We start from the raw sequence: 21,142 nt of genomic DNA, 5'->3' as shown, positions 1-21,142 counted from the left end.
TAATAATAGATGAATCAATGGACAATACCAAGGAATACCCTGTATCTACTCTTAACTTTGCCATTTACTGTCGCGAGTGTCTATATTCTTACAAGGAGTGTATTAAAAAATTCTGCACCACATGTGGATCCAGTTTCTTCCTGACTGACGTTGGATTGAAGGTTTAATCAGCGATAGGAACACTTGTTACTCTTGGGGTGTAACTCCTGAAGATGCCTCTTGCATAAGAATGCCGAATTTGGAAAATTGGCTTCTTGATTGTTGTTCTTTTTTAAAAAAAAAATAATTTCTTTGAGGAAAAAGCTGTCTTTTGCAAATCCCTCTTGATGCATTTCTAAACGGAATCCACGCCCAGAATCCAAGTGATTCTGCTCTTTGCAGAGCTTCGCTTTCGGGGTATTCCAGATGTGGAAAGAATTGGCTTTCAAACCTCTGGAATCCCTTTGGCCAAGAAACTCTGGACAAATGGTTTTTTTAACGTCCGTCCTGAGCTTAATGCTTTGATCTCTGCAGTGCAGCCGTTTTCTTTTTTCGACTTTATAACAAACCCCCGAAACGTATTATTAGCGTGGCTGTATCTATTTTCCAGAATTAATAATGAAATGCTTCAAATGTTGCTCCCAGATATAGTTTTTCAAGCTGTCGCACTAAAAGAGAGAGAGAGAGACAGAGAGAGAGAGGCAGAGAGACAGAGACAGACAAACAGACAGACAGACGGACGGAGACACAGTGGCTCAGTGGCTAAGACGCTGAGCTTGTTGATCAGAAAGGTCAGCAGTTCGGTGGTTTGAATCCCTAGCACTGCATAACGGAGTGAGCTCTTGTTACATGTCCTAGCTTCTGCCAACCTAGCAATTTGAAGGCACATAAAAATGCAAGTAGAAAAATAGGAACCACTTTCGGTATTTAGTCATGCCAGCCACATGACCACGGAGACGTCTTCAGATAGTGCTGGCTCTTTGGCTTTGAAATGGAGATGAGCACCGCCCCCTAGAGTCGGGAATGACCTAAAGGTTCTAGGGGAACTTTTACCATCTATCTGTCTGTCTATCTCCATCCATCCATCCATCTATCTCCTGGAATCTATAAAGACAGAATGAAAAAGCTGATTTTGATAGAGAGTGCTCAGATGTTTACAGGCTTTCTGGTAAATGTTTTGCTTGCTGCTAGCTTTAAGGGTCTGAAAACTACAATTGGCAGTCATTTTACTGACAATAAAACCCAAAGCTATGGAATATTTTCAAGGAAAGAGGTGAAAATTAAACCAAGCTTCATAGGAGGAAGTTTTGCTGGCTGAGGAATTCTGGGAGTTGAAGTCCACAAGTCTTAAATTTGCCAAGGTTGGAGACTCCTGCTCTAGATCACTATGTTGTGCCAGGTATTAGGCAAGCATCTGATTCCAGTCTCATTAAGTGATTCCAGTCCCATTAAAAAACAAAATCAGTCGATTTTCAGCCTTTCTCATTTCTTCTTCTTCTTCTTCTTCTTCTTCTTCTTCTTCTTCTTCTTCTTCTTCTTCTTCTTCTTCTTCTTCTTCTTCTTCTTCTTCTTCTTCTTCTTCTTCTTCTTCTTCTTCTTCTTCTTCTTCTTCTTCTTCTTCTTCTTCTTCTTCTTCTTCTTCTTTTCTCCCTTCATTCTTGTGCTTTGAATATTCTTGCTCTTGAAGCTGCCCGGAATATGTCACTCAATTCAACCCAGTTACAAACTGATCAAGTCATTTCCTGACCATAAATCTTTGCGGATTGGTTTTCATTATGTTGCACACTTGGCCAACGGATTCAAAATGGTTTCAAGCCTCTTGATTTCTCTTCAAGTGTTGGTTCCCCTCTTCACTGCCTTCATCTGCATGCCAGAAGAGCATTTGCAGTTCAAATTGAGTTGAGACAGAGTTTTCTTCCCAAGATGAAGCTCTGGAAACTTCCTCTAGTGCCAATCAAACAGACGGGACAAAGAAGGCAAAGCAAACTCACTGTAGACATCAAAAGAACTCCTGTCTCTGAGAACAAGCCTCGCCTTCAGTTTCCAGCTCTGGTTTCCAAAAACCACTTGCTCTTATCTCAACCCCACAACTTCCTGGAAAATACAGCAAATGGGCATAAAGGAGGAGGTGTGACAAAGAACACTTGTCTAGAAAAACAAGGGGTACGAATTTTCTAAAAACAACACAGATAGCTGAAGCTTTCAGCAAGGCATTCTGGGCAAACTTGGTTAGCACTTAACTTATCTATCTATCTATCTATCTATCTATCTATCTATCTATCTATCTATCTATCTATCTATCTACCTACCTACCTACCTACCTACCTACCTACCTACCTACCTACCTACCTGTCGTATCTATCATAGATGCATCATTCATCTACCTAGATCTATCGATCTATCATCCATCTATCCATCCATCTATGATATCATCCATCCTTCATCTATCCATCATCATCCCAGACGTTTTACTCAGTTACCATATTTATTGATTGACCAAGTGAAGATGAAGATAGAGTTATCACTTCTTTAAAGAAACTGCAAATAATAGGGACTAAGATTAGGTGATTTGCTTATAAGTACCAGTACAGTGAAGAAGGACTATACTATATCAATATCTTTTGTTATGTAAAAGGTGTTAAAGATTCAAAGCATGAAACCGGATTTTTAAAATGTTTTAACACTCTTATCATTTCAGAGTTAACTGATGTTTGGGTATATTTGTTTTAATCCTAGCCTTATCTCTTCAGTTCACCTTCCAGGTTCAGGTTCTACGTTGCTAGATTCTGTAAAAGTTGGTAATATCACTCTGTGCTTTATGTGGTCACAACGGATGTAAATTAAGAGGTCTGAAAAATTTGGCTATTCATCCCTAACTTTTTAAAAAACCAGTAAGGTTTGTTTTGCAGGTGAAATACAATCCTGGTGTATGAAATATAATGCTTTTAGAATAGTTTTGTACTCCTACATAAAGATAACAAACCACTGGTAAAAGTAATCCACTAAATAAAAATGATAAAAAAAAATTCATGAGTTTATCTCTTATCTTAATGGACACTGCATGAGTTCTTTAATGATAGTTCTTGCAATAATCTCTACAGTGTAGTTGCTGGTTTTTTAACAGAATAATAGAGTTGGACCTTGGAGGTCTTCTAGTCCAACCCCCTGCTCAAGCAGGAAATCCTATACCATTCCATACAAGTTACTGTCCAGTCTCTTCTTGAAAACCTCCCATGATGGAGAACCCACAATTTCTGGGGTAAATTGTTCCACTGGTTAATTGTTCTCACTCTCAGGAAGTTTCTCCTTAATTCCAGGTTGCTTCTCTCCTTGATCTGTTTCCTTCCATTGCTTCTTGTCCTACTATCAGGTGCTTTGGAGAATAGATTGACACACACACCCCTTCGTTGAGGTAGCCACTCAAATATAGCAAGACCGATAGCTACACTTGGATTATGCCTCTCATACTTCTAATTGGGCCATTATATTTATTCACCTCTACATCTCCAGATTTTAAAGAATATTAGAAGGGGAATGAATACGCTGCTAGAAATATAACTAACAGCATGAAGTTGAATTCCTTTAATTTATAGCAGACTATTTATACCTTCAAGTACCAGCTGGGAAGATACTCATGGAAAATATTCAGGGTTTTTCTGGAAAGTTAATCTGTAAACAGATTGCTGGGTCAGAGTTTTAGCAGGGTTTTATCGGAGGTTCCTCCCCCCCCCCCTTTCTCAACGCCTGCTGGCATTTTTGTATAACCCTGGCTGTTTATGTAACTGCCATTGTAAGCTGCTTCTTCAAAAGCTCTGTTGACAGGGACACAGAAGAATGGCAAGTATACGGGAGGAGGCCGGCATAGGCTGGCAGTGCGGATGTTGCACGTCAAATAAAAGACAGGCTGAACGGGAGAAATATTAGCTGCTTCATGCACTGGGTCCCGTGTCTCTCATTGTACTTGGCTTTGCACAGAGGCCACGGAGGAACAAGTGAGCGATGAAGAGGCCAGTTGATGCAGATGGAAGGGCTCATTATTTTCTCATCGTGCTTTGGACTGTATTGTGGTGATACAGAAGACCTTCTGAGGTCTCCTTTGGTATGAATCAAGAACTAGACATTTCTCCTGAATGTGCAATGTTTGGCATGGTCTGCCTGCCTGCCTGCCTGCCTGCCTGCCTGCCTGAGTGCCTGCCTCCATCCATCCATCCATCCATCCATCCATCCATCCATCCATCCTTCCATCCATCTCCATCTCTATATCTCCAGTTCTCTCTCTCTCTTTCTCTCTCCCTCCTTCCCTCCCTCCCCCCATCTTTCATCTATTTTTCTATCTCCCTATCCCCTCTGTCTCTCCATCTCCATCTCCATCTCCATCTTGGCCACACTTGGAATACTGCATTCAGTTTTGGTCGCCATGATGTAGAAAAGATGTGGAGACTCTAGAAAGAGTGCAGAGAAGAGCAACAAGGAGGATTAGGGGACTGGAGACTAAAACATATATAAAGAACGGTTGCAGGAACTGGGTATGTCTAGTTTAATGAAGAGAAGGACCAGGGGAGATATGAAAGCAGTCTTCCAATATCTCAGGGGCTGACACAAAGAAGTGGGAGTCAAGCTATTCTCCAAGGCACCTGATGGCCAGACAAGGAACAATAGATGGAAACTGATCAAGGAGAGAAGCAACCTAGAACTAAGGAGAATTTTCCTGACAGCTAGAACAATTGATCAGGGGAATAACTGGCCTCCGGAAGTTGTGAATGCTCCAACACTGGAGGTTTTAAAGAAGAGATTGGACAACCATTTGTCTGAAGTGGTGTAGGGTTTCCTGCCTAAGCAGGGGGTTGGACTAGATGGCCTCCAAGGTCCCTTCCAACTCTGTTATTCTATTCCATTCCATTCCATCTCTTAACTATCTTTCCATCCATCCATCCATCCCATCACTTTGTGCACATGCATAAACACACTCGGTGCTGTGAAACTGTTACGAATGTCCGTCTGAAAGGTGGCCAAAGCCAAATGGATCGCTTGGTGCCCAACAAGTCCTCTTGGTGGTATCACCGTGGGACCGAAGCCGCCTCACACATTTTTGGAACATTGTGCAATGTCCCAATCGAGGAAGATGAAATATGGAAATCCTTGGGGCATTTTTCATAGGTGGGTAGGGTAACAGCTCCAACTGTCGTGCGCCTCGGCCTGAAGAAAATGTGGGGCTGTGTCACTAAGACCTAAACTCAAAAGCTTCTAAATTGGAAGAGATTCCAACGTCTTGTTGGCTTGCTTTGGACCTGTGTGGGCATTGAGCAGGATTACGCTATTGTTTTATTCCCTGGAGTAGGATGAGAAGGACAGGGACACCCACTGGGCCATTCAGAGGGGAAGCAATAAGTGTTGGCACCGTTCCTTGGGAAGGAGAGGCCTGGGCTCTGAGACACACAGCACACAGCTGTGGGAACTCTTTCACAGGGGGCTTAATTCGGGGATGTTGGAAAGATGCCAGCCTATAAAATCTTTTCCCATCATCAGTTGAGTATCCTCCAATTATGGTCCAGGAAAAAAAATTCTTCCTAATAAGCCGACTAAAGATATTTTACCAGCAAGAGCTTCCTAAAAGACTGCGGGAATCAGAAATGCTCTCTTGTCCCCCTTCCGATGACAAGGCTGTTAGGATTGTAAACCCCCCCCCAAAAGCAAATATGTTCCCATAGGAATCAGATTTTGGTCCATCAATAAGTATTACAGAGCAGTGAGTGCCAAAAAGGGAGCACTTCACTCGTCTGGGCCACGACCAGGAAGCGGAGCTGCCCGGGGGCCATGCGCATGCCAGAAAATGAACTTATGGTTTCTGGGGTGCACATGCGCGCTGGCCAGCAGGTTTTCTGGTTACTGCCGCATACGTGCACATGCCGATCAGCTGGCCAGCGCACATGCCCATGGCAAAAACCGGAAGATCGGCTCTTCCAGTTTCTGCCACTGCCGCACGCACAAAGGCCAGCCGATCATTGAGTGCCCATGCGCGCCATAAACCTGGAAGAGGAACAGGAGACGCCACACGTGCCAGGTGACATGTCTCCGTGTGCCACTTCAGGCACATAGGTTTGCCATCACGGTTATCGAGGGTCTGGATTATTTGAACCTGGTGTTTAGAACGGCCAAGTTCCAGGAAGGTTGCTAAAATGCAATTTAGTGCCGTTGGGATTCACTCCAACACACCAACAATGCTCTCATGTCGTCCTTAATACGCAGTAAAAGGGGACGACGGGATTTCTGCTCATGAATTTATTTGTTGGACACAAATGTGTTTAGAGCATGAAACGGAAAACCCCAGAACAAGAGTATGCAAAATAATTCTTAATACAATTTGTAGTAATAACGTATTAGCCAAGAAGTGAGGAAATCCAGAACTTACAAACCATTCTGTGTGTACAAACCGCAAGGTTTAAGAAATCCCCAGGGAGTTGTTTCCCCCCCCTTACTTACAGACAAAAGGGGAACTTGGTTCTTGGCCAAGAGACTTATCTAGCTAGTAAGGTCAACTCCACCCTGTCCTTGGACTTCTGCATCTAGAACAGGATACAATTGTCTCATTCTTCATCTCTGTCTGTCTGGTCCTCTTTTCACTGGTCTTTGGACAAAGCATTCTGGTTCCCAGCCTCTTATTTCACATTTCAAGTGCTGGGAAGGGTTGCAGAATTTTACATTGGGATTAAGCACCGTTTATCTCAAGGCAGAAACCAGCCACTACTAACTCCGAAGACGGCTTCCTCAGAACCAGGTCTGTAGTATATATCCAACTTTGCAAGATCAAACCCAAGTTTTAAGAGCTCGGGCAGCGATCCCTGAATTCTCTTGCATTTTTATTAATACAAGTGCAGGTGATTTGGGCTGTTTGATCCTACATTGCATTAAGGTTTACAGATGTATTTATTTGTTTTGGAAAGTGGATGGTGCTAGGGGAAAAAAATCAAGACAATAAATGTTTGATGTGGTCATGACACTTAAAGGAAATAACGTCAAAGTTTGCTTTTTGAAAATATGTTAGAGAAAAGAACTTTTAGTTGGGAAATGCGTGTACTCTTCTCAAAGTTTGAGTGTCAGGACAATAAGTAAGCTTTTAGGCCATGGTGTTTCATATTTATTTTCCACCTGAATTTCCCCTTTCCTATACTACGACCAGCTACTACGTCCCACCAGGGTTTGAACACAATAATTTAATCTGAAATGCTCACCAGAAGTTTACTCTTCTCTCGCTGCTTCCTCTTGGCTGATTTTACTTACGCAAACAAGCAAACCTCCTCCACTTTCTCTGCCAGCCGCATTTGTGTTCCTAATACATATTTTGAACCTGCTGTTAATGAGCTCACTGTGGCTGCCAGCCTTGGGGGCAAAATGTATCTTGTTTCCTTTAATTTGGAGTTTGGGGAAGGAAAGGGGGGGGCAGGTTTTTAAAGAGCAGCCTGCCAAGCTGCATGTTTTCCAAAGGATCGGAGCAAATTCAGTTTTTTTTTTTAAAAAAAAATAATGACTTATTTTTGATTGTAAGAAAAATCAACCATGACTTACAGTAACTACTTTGATAAAAATGAATCAGGCAGGCTGTTTTTTCAGGGTGGAGTTTAAACAGCAAAGCCAGTTTGGTGTTGATATAAAAGTCTAAGATGTCTTCCAGATGTGCCGGACTTCCACTTCAAGGAAATTCAGGAAACTTCTCATTTCTAGGTTGCTTCTCTCCTTGGTTAGTTTCCACCCGTTGTTTCTTGTCCTTCCTTCAGGGGCTTCGGAGAATAGCTTGACTCCCTCTTCTTTGTAGTAGATATTGGGCAGCTGCTATCATATCCCCCCTAGTCCTCCTTTTCATTAAACTAGACAGACCCAGTTCCAGCAACTGTTCTTTATATGTTTTATCCTCCGGTCCCCTAATCCTCTTTGTTGCTCAGCAGTTGCCCTCCAATTGATTTAATGTTTCTTTAATTTTATGTACAATAAACCTATTAATAAAATTGGTTGATTATTTAGGCCTCCTGTAAAATGAGCCAGGTGAAGGCAATTGCACAGGTCAATAAATATTCTGTGACAACTTTCAATCAATCAATCAATCAGTGCTGGTCTGTTAGAATAGAAATAGAAATAGAATAGAATAGAATAGAATAGAATAGAATAACAGAGTTGGAAGGGACCTTGGAGGTCTTCTAGTCCAACATCCTGCTCAGGCTATACCACTTCAGACAAATGGCTATCCAACATCTTCTTAAAGACTTCCAGTGTTGGGGAATTCACAACTTCTGGAGGCAACTTCTGTTCCACTGGTTAATTGTTCTAACTGTCACGAAATTTCTCCTTAGTTCTAGGTTGCTTCTCTCCTTGATTAGTTTACACCCATTGCTTCTTGTTCTACCCTCAGGTGCCTTGGAAGATAGCTGGACTCCCTCTTCTTTGTGGCAACCCCTGAGATATTGGAAGACTGCTATCATGTCTCCCCTAGTCCTTCTTTCTCTTAAGCTAGACATACCCAGTTCCTGCAACTGTTCTTCATATGTTTTAGCCTCCAGTCCCCTAATCTTTTTTGTTGCTCTTCTCTGCACTCTTTCTAGAGTCTCCACATCTTTTCTACATCGTGGTGACCAAAACTGAATGCCGGGCTTTTTTAGCAGCTGCAGCGTGCTGGCAGCTCATGTTTAAGTGATTGTGGTTGTTGTTGTGTTGCAGAGATTTAGCGCTCAACTCATCAAATGATAATCCTGCTTTGCTTTTGCTTTCCCCCCTGGTGAACAGCCGTTCTCCCGAGTCCTCCTCCGCTGAATGACAGCATGTGACTAAAATGTCCTTATGATTGGCAGAAGGGGCGCTAAGAGCACGGGAACTTTATTATCATAATTGTTGTGATAATTGGGTTTGGTGTTAATGTGTTGAGGGCTGCTTGGTACAGTTTTACAACTTCCTGGAATGGTCCCCTAGCTAAATTTCTGCAATTTTCAGTCTTTGAAATGCTTTTAGTCGTCTGTCGCCCACAGATAATTTGGATTCTATTTGTTGCCGATTAAATTTTCAATGGCATATTAAATAAACCTCTATTTTTTTGAGCAGCTTTCATGTAAATTATCTCAAGTTTATTTCCCAAATTATAGTAATTTGAGGTTGTGTGTTTCTCATCTGCCACCTGAAGCCTTCTGTCCTTCAGGTATGCTGCAGGTTATTTGGTTTGGGGTCTATTTTAGTATTTATCTATATCCCAAGTTGGTGACTTTAAGACAGAGGTCTTCAAACTTGGCAACTTTAAGACTTGTGGACTTCAACTCCCAGAATTTAGGGACCGTTGCTTTAAGAGATACTGAAATTATTGACTTCAAATAGGAGCAAATTATTTTCTAACACTCTTGGAAGGAATTCTGATTTCAACTTTCAGAGCAACTGGTGTGATAAGTTCGATTAATTCTGATTCTTGGGGGCCAAAAGATTTTCAAGCTTTTATAAGCTTTAAGTCTCATGAAAAAGAGCAGAAGCATTTATTTGGTGGTGATGATTATCTTAATTTTAAGCTGCTGCTGGGACCAGTCGAAAACGTCCAAGCGTAGGATTGCTTCTCCCTGCGATAGATGATTTGGCAAACATTATAAAACATTTTATGACCTAAACATGTTCATAAAGCGTTTTATGTTCTACTAACAAAACATCATGAAACATTTCCTGTGCTGATATTCGGCTGTGCCATCGAGTTCAGAAATCTCACGCCAAAAACATCTCGCAAGCTCTCCATGCAACAGACAAAAGTTTTGACATGACGATACCGTTGCACAAACAATGAGATTTCACTGTATGCGATTTAAATAAATGGAAATGAAACAGCCTCGTTTGCATTCAGTGGGCTGCTTGAGTGACGGGTTGTGATGTCAATTGGAACAAGGATATCATATTTTGCAAACCACTGTGAATTGCAAACTCCTCCTTTTAATCATCATCATCTTCTTCTTCTTTTAACGACCCCATAATCCCTTGTGGGGTGGAGACTGAGCAACTGAATGGAACTAGCAGAGTGTTTACTGGCCGGATGCTCTTCCTGTCACCAGGGTGGAGTTTTGTTCAGCAGATATATTCTCAGTGTGCCCAGAGAGAGAAATATCTGCCTCTACCTAGGATTGAACCCACAGCTTCCTAATTGTGGGATGAGAGCTCCACTCTACCTCCTTTCCTGATGAGCCTGTTAAAATGGGGTTTTTATTGTGAACAGCTTGGTTTATCACGAAAGTGAAGGACCTGTTTCTTAAAAGCCTGTAGAGGTTCTCCATCATCCAGGTCACGGTTGTCCCAGAGGTCATTTTGTTCAGGAGGCAACTGGACTTTCTTGGTTTTTCTTTTGAAGACGTTTCACTTATCAGCCAAGAAGCTTCTTCAGCTCTGACAGGATAGTGGGGAATGGAAGGATTTATGTGACCTTGAGGACACAGAAAAACCTCCAAGTTCTTCCATGACCTTCTAAAAGGATGCAAATGACCAAGGAATCTGCAAGGAGTATAAATCCTTCCGTTCCCCACCATCCAGTCAGAGCTGAAGAAGCTTCTTGGAGGAGAAGCGAAACGTCCTCAAAAGAAAAAAAAACAAGAAACTCCAATTGCCTCCCGAAAAAAGCACCTTTGGGACGACCTGTTTCTTAATTCCCCAGGAGTGTCTACCTGATGGGCTTTGCCATGGTTTGGCTGAGAAAGCCCCCTGAGATATTCTTTGAATTTTATGGCTTTAGCGTAGCTTGCCAGGCTTGTAATGTTTGCCTCGCTCTTCCTCAACAACGTGGAAAGGATTTTTTAAAAGCTTTTGCACAGAGGTTACACCAGGTGGCAGCATCAAACTTCACTTCGGCTCTTTCGAAGGTTTTGTTTGGGGAAAAAATAGACGGGTGCAGTTTTTGAAATGGGCAGCAGCCCTAAAATCCTGCCTAACTGCGAAGCTTAAAAAAAAAAATCCCCCCCAAAACACAGTGACAAGAAAATTGTGTCCCTGAAATCATCACAAACCAAGTGAAGAATTTACTTCATTTGCACTAGGAATTTTAAACATTTTTAATTTTAAACATTTAGCCTCCCCCCCCACCGAGTCTAGGATGAATAGGGTGAACCAATCTCATGTTTTCAGTGAGTAGAGGCAACCTCTAAAATGCCCCGACTCACCTTTTACAGGTAGTCCTCAACTTACGACCACAGTTGAGCCCCAAATTTATGTTGTTAAGTGAAACATTTGTTGAGTTTTGCCCCATTTTATGACCTTTCTTGCCACAGTTGTTAAGTGAATCACTGCAGTTGTTAAGCTAGTAACACGGTTGTTAAGTGAATCTGGCTTCCCCACTGAGTTTTTTCGTTAGAAGGTCGCAAAAGGGGATTTACGACACTTGCTACCGTCATAAATATGAACCAGTTGCCAAGCATCTGAATTTTGATCACATGGAGACACTGCAATAGTCATAAGTGTGAAAAACAGTCATAAGTCACCTTTTTCAGTGCCGTTATAACTTTGAACGGTCACTAAATGAACTGTTATAAGTCGAGACATATTTATCTTAATGAGTCCAGCTGAAGGAGCCATTTTCTCCTGGTTCCTAAATTAATTCATATTCTGGGTTCAAAGCTCGTTGGCTCCTAAACAAACGGAGATGCCCCAGCATCCTAGCCTATGGTAGTCCCATCAAAGCTGACTTTAACTGAGTTTGGGAGGGCGTGTAGATGAGAATCTGGGGTGCTTTATGGGGTCAAAAACCTCACGTGTTTTCCTCAAAGCTGGAGGAGGCCTCTAGTCCTCATTTCACGAAGGCCAAAGACAGATCCTTTTGCCCAGACCTCATTCCCAGCGTCACTGAATTAACTCAGATTAACAGTTTTGGAAGGGACCTTGTAGGTCTTCTGCTCCACCCCCCCTGGCCAAGCAGGAGACCCTACACCATTTCTGACAGATGGCAGTCCAGTCTCTTCCTGAAAGCCTTCAGTGATGGAGCCCCCCACAACGTCCAAAGGCAACTTCTGTTCCATGGGTGGATTGTTCTCCCTGTCAGGAAATTCCTCCTTATTTCCAGGTTGACTCTCTCCTTGTTCAGTTTCCATCCATTATTCCTTGTTTTGTCTTCAGATGCCTTGGAGAATAGCTTGACCCACTCCTCTCTGGGGCAGCCCCTCACTCTCTGGCTGAATTGTTTAGCTCAATCTTGATTGTTTGGAGACACCGCAGAGTCCCTGTATTCATTCATTCATTCATTCATTCATTCATTCATTCATTCATTCTTCCTTCTAACAAATGAATGAATGAAGTTCCCGGAAAGGGAATCAGGGAAACAAAGCCACCCCTCCATTCTTAAACGAAACAAAAGCTATTAACGTCAACCGATGGTGCTGAATTTAAAAATATATTGAAGGGAAATAAGAAGGAAAATGATTTATCGCCCACTCTAAAGGAATTAGCCATGTGCTGTGTGATGGCATGGGGAGGGAGTCACCACTTGAGGTTGATATAGGGAAGGTTTGGTTCCGTGTTCCTACATTTCTTTGATGGTAGGCCTTTGTGTGTCTGTGTCTGTGTAGAGAGAGGGGGGGGGCAATCTAGCAGCAATGTTTCAGCATGGTAGATAAAATTCAGATTAAAATCTTTGCCTTCGCACCACGTTTCAACGAGGAAGACTTTAAAAATATTTGTAACTGAGGTTCTTTTTGCTCCACTGTTTACTTGAGAGATTCTCCTTTATGTTTTAATAAACTAGTGGTGAAATTCATTTTTTTTACTACTGGTTCTGTGGGCGTGGCAGGGGAAGGATACTGCAAAATCTCCATTCCCTCCCCACTCTGGGGCCAGCCAGAGATGACATTTGCCGATTCTCCAAACTACTCAAAATTTCCGCTACCGGTTCTCCAGAACCTGTCGGAATCTACGGGATTTCATCCCTGTAATAAACCAATAAGATCTCCAAGCTATTTTTGATGGGGGAGAAATTGTATTTCCAAGGTACCAATTGCACTGGAGTGACGCTTGTCTCCATGTTTCCATCTTGGTTTAAATGTGCATAGAATCCTTTTACTTAGAAGAGTAAATTGTTCTGAAGGCTGGCTTTACAACTCTGAATTCTCTGCGAAACAAAATGTTCCTGCATATGAAGCAGAAACAAATTTTAAGCAAATTCTACATCCGCATCCTTCCAAACGCTTAGTTGCTCTGCCTCTCTACCTGTGTCAGACAGGCAATGTTTGCTCTTTGTGACGTTTTGATTGGGGGAAGAAATTGAGAGGCCGAAAAGAGGGGATCCTGGGTCCAACTACACCCTCAGCCATGGGTAGAAAGGCTTGCGCTGTCTTCAGAGTGCCCGTAGCAGCACGACAGAGAAGTGGCATCTGAGAAGGATGAAAAGCGATGTGTTTCCTCTGGTTATTGATTGAAAATGGCAACTTGACGGAATGTTTCCCTTCAGAGAAGCGGCTCTTAGTGCCTTGCAAACTATGCCCCGGGGAGGATTTAGTAAGTTGCATTTCCCTCTGGGTTGATTCTGTGCAGAAAATTTGAGAGGCCGATTCTGAACGAGTTGGTGCAACGACTATTGATTCGCTCACTGCTCTCCTTCTCCCTCCACCCAAAGTTGTGGGTGCTTCACCGTAGTGCTTAGCAAAGTATGAAAAAAACCAATCCGTAAAAGAGAATATTTGTAGCTCAGGGTTGAATTGTGGGGTCCTTGATGCTCTCTGAGCTCGGTGGTTTTCTTGCAGACGTTTCATGACCCAACTAGGGAACGTCATCAGTGCTAGAAGGGAAGGGGAGTTTGACGCCTTCAAGGTATTAGTACTGAAGATATTACTTAGTTGGGTAATGAAATGTCTGCATTAAAAACCCCAAGCTCAGAGAGCACCAAGGAGCCCCTGAACAACCTATGGAAAGAACTTCACAGGCCTTCTCTCAGGGTGAACGATGTGCTCACAGGGGGAAGGGATTATTAATTAAAAAAGCCACCTGATTTTATTTTTGCTAAAGGTTTTACTCATCCGAAGTCAATCCTTCTGCCCTTTCTCTGACCTCAGCTCCTTTCTTGCCCTTCATCCAAGTCAAGCGGGGGTCTGTCTGAACCTAAAGTTGTAAGATGGTCCTTAAATTGCTGAAGAAAAGATTTGATCCAAAGAGTTTTAAGAGCGCTGTTGGTTTTCCTTCCTCGTTGCTTGCGTAATCAACCTGGCATGTCCCCATGAAGGACATCCTCCTTACTCTATACGGCTGTTCTGACCCAGGCTTCCCAAAAGTACGAAGCCGACTCCTCATCCTGATTAAAAAAAAACACCTTTTATTTAGTTTAAAGTGAATTCCTCTCCAGCAAAGTCCCAGCCAACAGTCTTTCAAGAGAATTCACAAATACAGACCTTTATCAGTCTTGGAGAGCTGCCAGGCCGATATCTTCCAAACTCCAAGCTGTAGCAGCAATTACTTGGCAAGAAGTCAGGAACAGATCTTCACCCTAATGAATTCAAGTAATTGTCTCCTGCAAACTCCACTCCCCTTTCGCTCCTCTTTATTCCCTGTGGGAGGGGCCATTCACCGTCCACCTGTGCCTTTACTCTTGAGTGGGCCCTTGTTCCTTCGCTGTTCCTGTCTCCTGGCAGCTCTGTCCATGCGCACACTGGGAACAGGCTCCAGCTGTTCTTCTGCCCCAATGATCTCCGACTCTGAAGGCAGCTGATAATCGTCAGACTGCCCTGGCCCCCTCTCTGCCTCCGACGAAGAGCCCTCCTCAGATCCCTCCCCAGACTCCAGGACTGGCCCAGGTTCCTCCCCAACCTCCTCACTCTCCGAATCTACTGCCCGCTCTGCTGTTCGCTGGTGGGCCATCACAACTAGGGAAGTGAATCTCCCAGGATAAAAAGGCCAGTCTACTTTCAAATGGTTGAAAACTCTATGGTCATGTCTCTGAAGTCGTATGATTAGTATGAATTGAGTTCAGCTTGAAGGAAGATGTTACCCACAAAAAAGCTATTCTTATAAAGGTTCAAAAGCCTAGTTTATGAGAGAGTCTGAATTTGGCAACTTTAAGACTTGTGGACTTCAACTCCCAGAATTCCCTAGCTAACGTGACACCCCTGGTCTCAAGCATTGAGAAATGGACAGATTTGATCGGATGCTTTAAGTGCTGATCAACTTGCTATTAAATAAATATTCCATGAAAGAAGAGCCAGTGTACCAATAAAGCTTAACTTTAACCCTTGTTCTCCAGGCTTATGATGGTTGAAAACTCCATTGTAGGGTTTCTTTTTAATTCTTTTAAGGATCTGATTTCAATTTTTGGTTTGAACTTATTGGTTTGGTTTTTGTTAACATTAATATTCCGCTTGTGTTGTTGTTGTAAGCTGTTTTGGGTATTGGTATGAATAGAAGGCTGGGGTATCAACTTGGTAGCAATAAATAAAGCAGCCTCTTAATGCTTAACAATGCTTTTCTGAAAATAGATTGGCAATATTTTCTTAATATATTAAGCAGGAACCCTTTCTGTGTCTTGCAGATCACGTAAGTGAGAATTGGAAGTCCAGGGAGTCCCCCCAGCTACCCAAAACTATCATGGCTGAACCAGACTACATAGACGAAGACAATTCTGAACTAATTAAGCCTCAGAAACTAATTAATCCTGTAAAAACATCCCGGAACCATCAAGATCTTCATCGAGAACTCCGTATGAATCAGAAAAGGTAAGAGATTAAAGGATAAATTTTTTCTTAAAGTGAATACCATTATTGTTTTCAATAATGAAAAATAATAAAATAATAAGGGACAAGGACTGCTTACTAGACTTTCTGCCTTAATCCAGCTGTCCAATGGCTGGGTTGCAATCCTGAGTTAAATAATTTTTCGCTTACAGGTAGTCCTTGACTTATGACCATTTATTCAGTTTACATGGGAAGTTACAACACACTGAAAAAAAGGGACTTACAACAAGTCGGTGCATTTACGATCAAAATTCAGATGCTTGGCATGTATTTATGATGGTCTTAGAATCATGTGGTCTCCATTTGAAACCTTCTCAGCCCCTTCCAACAAGCAAAATCCACGGGGGAAGGGGGGAAGCTAGATTTGTTTACTTAATGACTGATTTAAGTGATTCACTTAATGACCATAGAAAAAAGGTCTCATGCTGAACGCCTCATTCAGTGGTAAAAGTTCCGGTCCCGATTTTGATTGGGATAAGTCAAGGAGCAACTCTTATTATTTACCACAGAGAAATGTCAGTTGACTATCTAAGCTGTTAAAATGCTTAATACAACCTGAGAATCGAGCACATCTTAAACCCATAATATTAATCATCTTCCCCAGAACCTAACCCTAACCTTCACTTTATGTGATAATTACATCCCAACGCTGTAAGAAGTTTCTTAGCTTTTAAGGCGCAGTGAATCTTTATTTTCTTAAAAATCTGCCACAGAAGACTTATTTTATAGTTTGAATGATAGCAATCTCTTCTGCTTAATGTGAGGATTTTATTATTTACGTTAAGAAAGGTGATTTGGGAATAAAAATAGAATGTAGGTTTTCCAAGGGTAGGAAGAAGGTGAGGCATTCAGAAGAGAAGAATAGACATTTGTATCTTTTCCCTCTTGTCTTTTTATAAATTAGTCCCAGGAGGTGGCCTCGTGTGTTAGGTGAAGCTCGTCTTAAATAAAGTTTTATCTGTGGAAACACCCAAAATATGGAACTGTCCTCTTCCATGGGAAAAGTAACCCTGTAAATAAAACCATATAAGGAAAACTGTGGCATGGTGAGAAAAATCAATAATCTGACCTTTTGGAAAAGGCTCCCGGGTTTATAAAACATCTAATTGTGGATATTAACAATATTTTGACTTTGGATTAGAGACAGAACATTATTTCTCTCCCTCTCTCTTGTGAAGGGAAACCTTTCTGTACTCAGATCGGGATGAAAATGTTATTTCTCTTTAAAGCAACTCAATGTCCTTATTGATTTAGTTTAGGAAATGTATAGCTTTTAGCTGGTTCTCATTGCTGGAAACTGCAAGACTTTTTTAAAAAAACCCATCTGCTTGCTTGAAAGCAATAAGGAGTAAAGCTTCCAATATCAAGCTGTGAATATTTAATTTCGGCGCAATCAAGTCCCACTTTATGTACTGCATTTGAATTCTGCCCTCCAGGGCGACAGCTTCTGCTAGTGCCTGCCAAAAATATCTTACGATAGCTGCGTATCATCCCCAGCATTCATCTTTAAAAATAAACGACAGTGTGATGAGCCGAACGCTAACTCAAACGAGTGTTTCTCAGCTTCAGTGGCTTTAAATCCCAGAAATGTCCTTCTTGACACCACTGCTACCAATTGAGTCATCTTCTGAGTTGCCCTTCAGACTTTTCTGCCCTTGAAAATGGGTGAGGTTAATTCCTGTCTCATGTTGAATGAGCTCCCGACCAGGAGAGCTAGCAACGTCTGGTTCTTAACTAGAAGAGTGATGTTGTGGCCTGTCAGACACCGGTCCCTCCAGCAGCCGACTCAGAGGAGGAGGAAGTGGCGGTGGTGGTGACATGGGAGTCAGGACCAGCATCAAGGCAACCTGAGAACTCCGAGGGGGAAGAGGGGATGGAGTTGGCAGAGAGACCGAGAGACCGAGGGGGAGCCTGGGCCACTCATCAGATGGAGACTCAACAGCCCCCATGCCTGGAGGTGGCTGATGAGGAAGAGGAAGAGCAGCTGGGTCCAGTGCCTGACATGCAGATGTATAGAAGGCAGAGGAGAGGAGAGCAGTGGAAATCTATGGGCCAGTCCTCAGGACGGAAGAGCCACCACTGCTAGCAAAGCCTTACCTTAGCTCTGGGGATAAAAGGCAGGGGGCAGAGATGAACAGGTGTGACAAAACAACTATTCACCTGAGAGAGGGGAGAGATTCCTAACAATGAGGACAATCAGTGGAACAGCTTGCCTTGTGGGTGCTCCATCACTGGAGGCTTCTAAGAAGAGACTGGCCAAAAATGGTATAGGTTCTTCTGCTTGAGCGTAGGGCTGGACTAGAAGACCTCCAAGGTCCCTTCCAGTTTATTCTATTCTATTCTAGATTGTTCAGCCTGGACTACATAAGCATAAGCATCTATTCATCTTCTTTTGGAGGGATGGCCATTCATTAGTATGGATCAAAATAAACAGTGATACATATAAATTTGACGTCTGGCTGGAACTATTAAAAATTGCATTGATTTTTTTAAAAAAATCGAAACCAAGAAATGCTGAGTGGGAAAAGTTTGGCCCTCTCTCTATTCAGGAAAAGCATTTGTGGATTTTCCGTCATGATACATTGCACTCCGGCACCATCTAGTGAACTAATCCTGGAGCTACTCCAATAAGATGCATATCCATCACATAAGGGGACTTTTAAAGTTTTGGGGGTCTTATGGAAGATGCTTTCCAGCTTGGAATTTTTGCCTCTCTCTCTTTGCTTAGGGAGAGTTTGAGACTAGGAATAATTTGTCATTTGCTAGCCAGGTGATGTCGGGGCAATATTGGCTTTCTAGCAATTGCATTTACTCGAAGCTCTCAACCTCTGGCATTGCAAAAAATGCAACGTAATGAAATGCATAAGCTGCACACAGAAGTGACTTTGCAAGTCCTTGTATTTCCTCCAGCTGGAGCCAAAGGATGACCTAACACCAAGTGAGGAAGTGAAGTGCTTTTCAGAGGGATTTCTTTCCCTTTGGTTCCTCTCTATGGTTTCATCTTTTTTTCTTTAACTTGTCTAATTCCTATTGCATTTGTCTAAATGGGCCTGAAAAGTGGCAGACTGATTCCTTGTCATTGTAGCAATGACATTTCCCCCCTAATTTCCTGTCACCCAAAGTCTCTCTGGTAATCCTTTTTATTATGCCATAAATCCTAATTTAGGAGTAGATTCTTAGACCCAGAGATGGATAAGAAAGATCAATATATGACAACACATACTTCTTTAAAGAAAAAAAAAATTAAAAAAAAAAAGAAAGACCAATATATAACATTGCACATATTAACTGCTGCAAGGATTGCCCTTGTGCAAAATTGGAAGCAAAAAACTGCCCCCTTCCCCCAGATGAAATGGTAGTTAGGAAGACACTGGAATGAGTTAAAATGGATAGGATGACCATGGAGTTAAAAGAAAGAGAAGAGTTGGACTATTATAAAATTTGGAGTAGACTGTGCAAGTGGCTAGAGAATAGAAACCAAAACAAGAAATAAAAGTTTTGAAAACTATCGAATATACTACGAAGAAAAATGTACACATGTCAAATTTGATTACATGCACTATACTACTACATTATAATATAATTATCACATTATCATTGGAATTGTAAAAAATGATGAAAAGGCAATAATTGAATAGTAAACCACAAAAGAAGAATACAGATGCCGATACGGAAAGCTGTAAAATTATATTATGCTGTTATGTTGCTTGTGGTTTTCATCTGTTTTGTATTTGTTTTTGAATTTTTTCTTGTTTCATTTTTAAACTTGAAAACGTTTAATAAAAACTACTAAAGCAAAAAAGAAGTAGATTTTTAGGACTAGGGGGAGAAAGTCAGCCTTGGAGGAAGGATTTTCTAAATAAGAATTTTAAGAAGACCTTGAGATAGTCTTGGGACTGTGATACTCGTTTTTAAGATACCAGAAAACCACACTTAGCTGAAAACCTTGTAATTTATATCCTAAATCATGAAGGCCATATACGCTGAAGTAGGAGGGAAAATATAAAAGACACGATTAGGAAAAATATATATTGGACATAAATTTTAGTACAATATTGATTTTAAAAACCCTCCATTTTCCTAAGGTCCTCATCTTTGAAGAACTTCTGCCCTTCCATTATGAAATGTGGAGAAAACCTTCCAAGATAGGGCCATGAACTAAAAAACTAGAAATCAATTTTCTTCACAGAAAATTGTGAGTTTTTATTTTATTTTAATGAAACGTAAAAGCAATTCTATGTTTCATTAAACGTAGATGTGGAGAGGGACGGGGTGGCTCAGTGGCTAAAACATTGAGCTTGTCAATCTGAAAGGTTGGTAGTTTGGTGGTTTGAATCCCCAGCACCGCATAACAGAGTGAGCTCCCATGACTTGTCCCAGCTTCTGCCAACCTAGCAGTTTGAAAGCATGTAAAAAATGCAAGTAGAAAAATAGGGACCACCTTTGGTGGGAAGGGAACAGTGTTCCGTGTGCCTTCGGTGTTTAGTCATGCCGGCCACATGACAACGGAGACGTCTTCAGAGGGCGCTGGCTCTTCGGTTTTGAAACGGAGATGAGCACCGCCCCCTAGAGTCGGGAACGACTAGCGCATATGTGCGAGGGGAACCTTTACCTTTACCTTAGAAGCAATTGCATTTATACAGCTTGACTTTTCTGTGGATGAATTCTTTTTTCTGGCAACAACCTGTGACATATAAGCGTTAGCTCACCCTCCTGCCTTTCTCCTCTCTTGCAAAGGGGACTTGCGCCTCAGAACAAGCCAGAGCTCCAGAAAGTGATGGAGAGACGAAAAAGGGACCAGGTGTTCAAGCAGAAGGAAGAGGAAGCCCAGAAGAAGAAGTCGGACTTGGAAATAGAACTTCTCAAGCGACAACAGAAATTGGAACAAGTAAGAGGGAAGAGAGGATGCATATCGGTCCACAGTCCTCGACTTACGGCCACGGTTGAGCCCGTGGGTAACTGAGACAGTTGCTGAGGGAGCTTTGCCCCATGTTATGACCTTCCTTGCCACAGCTGGGCAGTGAATTATTTATTTATTTATGTACGGAATTTATTTATTTAGGGAATTTACTTATTTATTTAGGGAGTTTATTTATTTAGGGAATTTACTTATTTATTTAGGGAATTTATATTGCCACCTATTTGCACATGGCGATTCAAAGCGGCTTACAGAATGTATAACCTCACTTAAAACAGTAAAACGAATAAAAAAGAATCAAATTAATTAATATAATATAATATAATCATCCCCCGCCCCAGCGACAGCCGATCACACAAGCCACTGAATGGGCTCCCTCCCGCTCTGGGTTCCCCTGGCCCATTGGCAGAACCAGGTCTTCAGCGCCTTCCGGAAGAGCATTAGAGTGGGGGCCATTCTAATCTCCGGGGGAGGATGATGTTCCAGGGGGGGGGCACCACAGAGAAGGCCCTTCTTCTGGGTCCCCCCAGGTGTGTCTCCC

At 42.1% G+C, this 21,142-nt stretch overlaps 1 protein-coding gene across 2 annotated transcripts in view; it reads left to right on the top strand.

The window, feature by feature from the left end:
• Positions 1–6,605: 6,605 nt before the first annotated feature.
• FAM107B (family with sequence similarity 107 member B) overlaps positions 6,606–21,142 on the top strand; it is a 363,543-nt gene continuing 349,006 nt past the window's right edge. Inside the window, exons 1-3 of one of the 2 annotated variants that reach the window (XM_081957249.1) lie at positions 6,606–6,754; positions 15,482–15,665; positions 20,421–20,571. In XM_081957249.1, coding sequence (XP_081813375.1) covers positions 15,538–15,665; positions 20,421–20,571 — 279 coding nt within the window. In that variant the 5' untranslated portion in view covers positions 6,606–6,754; positions 15,482–15,537. Of the gene's footprint in view, positions 6,755–15,469; positions 15,666–20,420; positions 20,572–21,142 lie in introns of those variants that run through there. The other variant, XR_014175716.1, reaches the window with a different exon arrangement.

This window comes from Natrix helvetica, assembly GCF_964273705.1.
Source record: "Natrix helvetica genome assembly, chromosome: 6".
Lineage (NCBI taxonomy): Eukaryota > Metazoa > Chordata > Lepidosauria > Squamata > Natricidae > Natrix > Natrix helvetica.
The sequence above is the reverse complement of the archived record's forward strand: the minus strand, read 5'-3'. Positions and strand labels throughout refer to the sequence as shown.